Source organism: Leiobunum rupestre, chromosome 7, assembly GCF_980474605.1.
Source record: "Leiobunum rupestre chromosome 7, qqLeiRupe1.1.hap1, whole genome shotgun sequence".
NCBI classification, from domain to species: Eukaryota; Metazoa; Arthropoda; class Arachnida; order Opiliones; family Sclerosomatidae; genus Leiobunum; species Leiobunum rupestre.
In genome coordinates, this window is record NC_143390.1 from 29,127,499 (window position 1) to 29,134,464 (window position 6,966).

The following is a 6,966-nucleotide window of genomic DNA, read 5'->3' on the forward strand; positions in this document are numbered from 1 at the left end:
TATTTATCTATATAAATTGATTCTCGATCTTGGTCCTTTCACACTATGAACAAAATCGTCCGTTACACTTATCGCTATAGCTAACACATTGTCTGCTATAATTATGATTTAAGCTTCAATAGCAGCTGTTCTTTGAAAAGCTCAGACTTCAGGGTAACCTTCTGTTTGGGCCATTAAAATAAATAGCTCTCAATTTGCAAATTCTTGTCTACTCGACTCGGTTTCTACTTGGTAAAATCGCAGTATTTTACATATCTTATTCAATGGATTATATACAATGGATGAATTAAGCCCGCTCTGAAATCGTGTACGGATAACGTGTAAAATTGTAAACGTTGCTTTATTACGCTCAGTCGGTTTTCTTTCACGTGTTTAATGTGTCAAATGAACAATTCCGTTTGTTAGTTCGTATCTTCACATTCAATTATCACTAGTAACAATGGCTTAATCAAAAAGAATGGTCTTTATCTGTAAAGAAGCGAGTTTCGTTGAAAATTATTGATAATTGATATAAGAGATACCAGATTAGGTTTCTAAAGACTTTCAATGATCTGTAAGGGGTGTAGTCACATAATCATAAAAATATTCGTTCGGGGGAGTAGCACGTTCGCCTTAAAGACCACAGTTTGAAAGATAAGCAAATACAGGTAAAATGGGCACTCAGTTTGACATTCTGGTCATTTCAATCGTCACAATTTTTTCTATCGTATATTCCCAAACAAGTAAGCCATATATTTTTTCTTGGCAGTATTTTCTTGCGAAAATAATATAAATTTTGCTTTCTAGATCCAAATAATCCTTGTTTAAATATTCAACAATTAGTGGAAAATGGATATCGAAGCCAAGTTGAGGTAACCCGGGATACTGGCGATGTAAGTGCTATGAAAATATTTTGGTTTTAAATTAGTAGACGTAAATAAATCCTTCGTGGGGTGAACAGAATAAGACATTTACGTACGTTGTGGATGAGTTTCACGACTTGAAACGGAAGCGAGGTCGGATTGTTTTGTTGAATAGCGGAGCCTCAAAATCTTTCTACTATTTCTCGGACTCTCAGCAAACAGTTAACTTTGAAGGCAAGTTTTTACATTACAGCTACTTAAATCTGGAATGAAAAATTACGAATCGTTGTTAACATTGCAGGTAATTCTTGCAAAGTCGATTCTTTCAAAAATTTCTCTCTGAACGAGCAGACGCTTTCGTGGGAAACTTTGGAACTCAAAAACCTTATAGTGGGTCCTTCATCCGTTCTTTGGCGCGAAACTGCTAGTCCTCCTACGTTACTCAATGACAGCGTGATCATTCGTGGTATTCCTTGTATTCTTTGCGGAGCGAACGACAAGGAAGACAATGACGCTTATCTGTACTATTACATCTCAAGTACACTTTGAATAATTACAAAGAGTGGGATTGTAACTAAACTGAAAATCCATCCGTTTAGGTTCGAAGTGGAATGGTTTCGGTGCTTCGGACAAACCGGTTCCAGTTCGGGTTGAAGCCAAAGGGCACGGTTCTATTATAACCAACACAGTGATAGATTTCATCTCTTTCATCCCATCAATTCCGAAATTTTCAACCTTAAACGTACGTTATAAAATTACTGTACAACGTTTTACAAAATGATTTGATAAAGCTGTTCTCTATGGAAAGCGAAGGTTCAAGCTGGCGTGGGTTGCGATGGTTTGAATTCTAATGGGTTTAGGACATTGCCTTTGGTGGAAGATCAGTTTTCGTACACCTCCGAGGTCTACAACATCTACAAATCCCAAGAAAACGTAGTTAACCACGTCCTTATTTACAAGGTATAATATTGGATAAATACGTCAACTATACTAGCTTGGATATTATACGAGTCTGCTTTGGCAGAGTTGACCTGTTTCGCGAATGACAGGAACCTTAGATTAACTTCGCTTTCATTCAGTTTTGGTTCGACGCCATAAACGAAATAACGAAATCGCACGGGTTGGATAGCAAATTCCAGCCTCTAACGACGGTCGCCGACTTCTCTACTGGCGTGGAGTACTCGACGGTGGCCAACGGCACTTGCACTCTTGGGGGAATCAAGGACTCTTTGTTTCAAAAGGAACCATCGGGTGTTGTCCGAATGATGCAGAACGGAAACAAATTCTTGGGACTGGACGGCACCTATTACTATCTAGGAAGGGTACGTCGTTGATCAATAAACTCCTATTTTTTCGGGTTTCTAGAAGCCGAGAAGATAATGTTTACAATTTCCGCCCTTTAAAGGGTTTGACTCGTAGCATTTATTGCGACATTTGGGAGACCGTCAAAAAAGACGTGTATTTCTTTGGGCAATATTACAAGAGAATAGTACAAACTGTCTACTTTATGTCGGTAATAAAGAAATCAAATTCTTCAAGTATTAGCTATAAATTTAAAGACTTTCTTACCGTTATATTTTAAGCCTGAAATCTTGTCAGTTGTTTCCAACGATGACAATTTACAAGTTCTTGTTAGAAGCGAAATGCGACTGCAATTCAACGAAACTTCACCCGTAAGCTTGAAAGACGAAAATTTAATTTAAATTGTCCACTAAACCATTCTTCACCAGGTTATGTTGATGGAAGCAAACACGTTCGAATTCGATGAAGCGAAAGTTCGACTATTTTACGAGGACATCAATGTCGAAAGATGCTTCACTCCCGAGACGCGAAAGGACTATTTCATGGTCCATTTTCCCGGTACGGTGTAGCCTGTTAGAACTGTACTGAACTCCCGGAATTTATCTATAATGAAACTGTTTCAGTTGACAACAAAATATTGAATCAGAAGTCCTTCAACAGAGACCGCGTTGCGTTAAATGCAAGATTATCCATCGCAATGGCTGCTGGAGTTTCTTTACTCAGAGTATCTTCTATTAGGGTATGATAAAGACAATCTAATGCACCGTTTCACAAATTGCTTACAGGGAAACAGACATTTAGAGTGAAGCCTTTAAGATTTAGATGTTATGCCTTTTATTTATACTAGATAGCGCTAATTTAAACTGTTTGGCGGAAATAAATAGTCACTAATATATTACAGCAATAAAATTATAACTCCATTTTATGCCTTGAAAAAATTATAAGCAATAGCTCAACTCAGAAAAACCGACATAAGATTTAAGAACTACGATAAAAAAATCGCGGGTTTTAGACAATTCAAATATTTCTAAGTGTCAGAACATTGGGGCTCCTGGCGCCATCTGATAAGACTTTGGTTATTTAAAAACAAACCTCTAATGGCGTTACCCCTGTGAAGTCTCTTAACAAATGTGTCTAACAGTTGACCTATATAAACAACAACGACCGTACAATTGACATAGGTTTTCACGAGCGATGAGATTGGTAAAAGTGACGTTTCAATTTTGGGAGTTATGCTTGACAAACCACCCGCCATTGGTAATTGCTTTATTACTCGTATGAAATGATTAATTGACATACACTCACATTTCCGTTTGTAATTAGCCGGGTTCTACGTTTCCGATGTTAAAAATCCTTTCAGTAGCGAGAATGAAGTGACAACTGCAATTAAAGTAGAAGACGATTGCGCAGCATCTTGCGTTTCCAATGGCAAGTGCAAGTAAGGATATTGGAAAGCAAACTCATGAGTGTATTCTTAATGGATTACTGGTTCTCAGGGGTTTCACTTTCTGCAAGGGTGAGGTTGTCAAATGTTATCTAACAAACACAGACATCAGCGACGAAGACTGGGACCAAAACCACAAGAGTGTAACGGGCGATTGTCAACTTTACTTCAGTAAGTTTCCTATTACTATCGAGCCAGACTTAAAATTTCATTTTGTAAAAACTACGAATTTTTCGCTTTAGGATCTGACTTAAATTCTAGGGCGAACCAACCTAATTTATCACAGGCTCTCCAAAATCTTGAGCGAAACGTAAATGCGGGAAAATTAAAAATTGATATAACTTCTGAGGTACAAAAGAGTTTACATAAAATTTCCCAAATATTAATATTGATTAATTTCTCTCAGAATACCCTTGTATCGAACAAAATAGAAAAAAGAGTAACTCCTTTTAATTGTAAGGAACCACTCAACGTTATTTGGAGTAAGGTTAATTTAAAATTCATGGATCACAGGGCAAGACAAAGACCTGTACGAAACAGCATTCACCCAACGAAAACTGGACAAAGGGGTGGAAACGGTCAAAGAGGTGCTGTCAACTACGTCGCCTTCCGAATGCTACCAAATGTGCCAGGACGAGGAAACCATCTTCTGCTCCAGTTTCTCCTTTTGCCGGGCAGACGGCAATTGCCGTTTGAGCTCCGTCTTTGTAGACGCCAACCGCGCCACCAGTCTCGAAGAAATGGAAAAGGATTCCGCCACCTCTTGCAACGTTTATCGAAGTAGGTCCGACAATTAACAATAATTATTAAGTTTCAGCGAAATTTAAATTAATTACGATTTAAATTAAAATACGATAGGAGGGGCTCTCAATTTCTTCGAGAAGTACCCCGGAATGACGACCCAACGCGAAGGTCAAAAGTACCACAGTGAATTGGCCTCTGTCAACGAGTGCGCCCTGGCCTGTCGAGAAGAGAAGTCTTTCTCCTGCAAAGGATTCGAGTTTTGCGAAAGCAGTCGCCTGTGCGTGATGCACGACACACACACTCTGGATTTGAAGGAAGAAAACAGCTTGAAGACTGGAACCTCCCTGTGCAGTCATTTCTCGCGTAAGTTACTACGATGATTCGTAAGTTGTAGCACTCTGTCACTAACTAACTATAAGCGAATGCGCAGTCAAGTACGCCACCGAGTTCAACGACATGGGTCAATTTGAGCTAACGGGTCCAGCTTCGATGGTTACGAACACGCTGACGTTCGAGGAATGCGCCAAAGTGTGCTCGGAATCGACGGACTTCGTCTGCCTTTCGATAAATTACTGTCCCGGATCAAGCGTGCTCGCTTCCAGTTGTCAACTTTTCCCCGTCACGTCGGACGCCCCGGGATACGATCTAAAACTTTCTGAGAGCTGTTCCAATTTCATAAGTAAGTATTTGCCTGCACTAGCGAAGACAAAATGAAACTCGTTCATCGTTTGTCTTTAAACTAGGACGCCCTCAAATGTCTTCTCGACCAGCGGTTGTCCTAGATGACGGCAATAGGGTTTCAGGAGGTAGGCCACTAATTGTCTCTCCTTTCGTATTGAACAAATGAGCACACGACTCTGTTTTTATGTTAGGTCGATTCGCCAGCACCATCATCGGGGTGATCATTTTCGGTATCATCCTTGGAGCGGGAACGTTCTTTTTGTACTCTTGGTACCGAAGTCGCCAACGAAACTCCGATGGAACGGCAGTAGGATTCGTTAAAAACCCCTGATTAATTAATCACGTCTATTATTATTTGTAAATTATAACGTAAGCTAAATCGACTGTACTTGTTCTACTTTTGTATAATAGCGCATTGCTGGAATAGTGTAATAGATATATTGAATTTTTCGTAAATGGTTTTCTCATTTTGGTACAATAATAATAATAGCTGTGATAATAGCCAAGGGACCACCGTGCTATGTACTGGTCACGTTTCTACTCGCTAAGAATTAACGAAAGAAAATTATTGTTATCTACATTTAAATAGGTGTTTTCGTAAATCCGGCGCTTCACTTTTTACTGTTGGGAGTATTTCCAACCGATACATTTTTTAGTTGGCCGTAATAGCCGTTTTTTTTTCGGTTTCGTCTAAAGTGTCGCCTGCTAAAGTTTATGTTTCGATCGTTTCACCATCTTTTTAGGTTAAATTGTTATTTAATAAACTAGAAAATTATTCGTTAAACATTTGAAACTTATTTTGAAAGTTTCAAGATAAGATAAATTGCTTTTCTTGTATATCTAAAGGTATGTACCATATGCCAACTTTTGATAGTGCCATTATTTCCGATAGGCCTTGTCCTACGTAAAGAAAGCCTTAAAACTACACGACAAAAATATAAAATATATTAAAACCTACCTAGGAATATTTTCATTTATGGAGTCCATAACCCACCCAATACTTTGCCAACATGTAGAATAAATACTAAAATACTAAATAGGACCAAAATTGTTATTTTCTCAAAGGCCGCTGCTGTTTCACTATCACCCAGTGTACCTGAAGCAGACGCCAAATTCGAACAAAAAAACGCATAACTCGTTTCTATGACGTCGACCCCAACAGTAAAACAAGTTCGTCGGTGTTGAAAACAATTTGCTTATTCAGCTATTAGGTTTCGTTTCGTTAAGTCATTGACGATACCGCGACCCAGAATTCGTTTGAGTAGTAGGATATATAGGAAGAGAAGATAGCAACAGAGGAAGTAATGCTAGCAGCAGAAACTAGTCCACGTAATCTAGACATTCAACTCAAATAAAATAAAAGGTAGCTTCATTTTTGCACATATTTAATGTATGTGGACCTAATCCAAATCCCGAAAGCTCCCCGAATTCTAGTGTTTCCGCCCGACCAACCTTTTTGAGATATATGATTTGATCTAACTGTCCCATTATGTTGCACAACTGCTCCAAATTTAATTACCGTATCTCTAACTACAATCGCATGAAATTAAGTAAAAACCTTAAATGAAAACAAAATCGTCGATTAAGATTTATCCCATTACTTTTTGACCACACAATATTTTTTTTGGGGTGATCACCACAATGTATAACTGGATTTTTACTTTTTAATATGATTTAAAAATTTGGTTTAAGTTACTTATAAAGAATATAGATGTGACCGCTTTCTTACTGAAAAAATATTTACCGTAAACTTGACGAAAAGGGGTCAGGATTCATTGTACGTATAAGCCCTTTTGACACGCTCGCCAGTAGCGGTTAAAAAACCTTAAAATCTGATTCCGATATTTGCCTAGTTGAATAGCAATATATCTGTTTGAAACTGATTGACGCGGAAAGTGATAATTAACGCAGAAGAAACGGATTTGAAGTAATTTACTCGCTACTGGCGAGCAT

At 38.3% G+C, this 6,966-nt stretch overlaps 1 protein-coding gene across 1 annotated transcript; it reads left to right on the forward strand.

The window, feature by feature from the left end:
- Nucleotides 1-775: 775 nt before the first annotated feature.
- LOC149935980 (uncharacterized) lies at nucleotides 776-5,722 on the forward strand. Its single transcript, XM_090181121.1, has 20 exons — nucleotides 776-872; nucleotides 941-1,076; nucleotides 1,144-1,380; nucleotides 1,442-1,584; nucleotides 1,656-1,802; nucleotides 1,922-2,164; nucleotides 2,248-2,355; nucleotides 2,426-2,515; nucleotides 2,573-2,702; nucleotides 2,768-2,883; nucleotides 3,326-3,401; nucleotides 3,468-3,582; nucleotides 3,641-3,759; nucleotides 3,831-3,937; nucleotides 3,995-4,043; nucleotides 4,102-4,368; nucleotides 4,447-4,695; nucleotides 4,763-5,011; nucleotides 5,076-5,138; nucleotides 5,205-5,722. The coding sequence occupies exons 6-20, from the start codon at nucleotides 2,105-2,107 to the stop codon at nucleotides 5,342-5,344; spliced, it is 1,938 nt and encodes a 645-aa protein (XP_090037247.1). The 5' UTR covers nucleotides 776-872; nucleotides 941-1,076; nucleotides 1,144-1,380; nucleotides 1,442-1,584; nucleotides 1,656-1,802; nucleotides 1,922-2,104; the 3' UTR covers nucleotides 5,345-5,722.
- Nucleotides 5,723-6,966: the final 1,244 nt, after the last annotated feature.

What these genes read in the sequence shown, in the direction of transcription:
- LOC149935980 (XM_090181121.1), top strand. Translation starts at nt 2,105, where the DNA reads ATGATGCAGAACGGAAACAAATTCTTGGGACTGGACGGCACCTATTAC. An exon ending in AATTCAACGAAACTTCACCC is followed by an intron (nt 2,516 to 2,572) that starts GTAAGCTTGAAA and finishes ATTCTTCACCAG; the next exon opens with GTTATGTTGATGGAAGCAAA. An exon ending in TCAGAGTATCTTCTATTAGG is followed by an intron (nt 2,884 to 3,325) that starts GTATGATAAAGA and finishes CAATTGACATAG; the next exon opens with GTTTTCACGAGCGATGAGAT.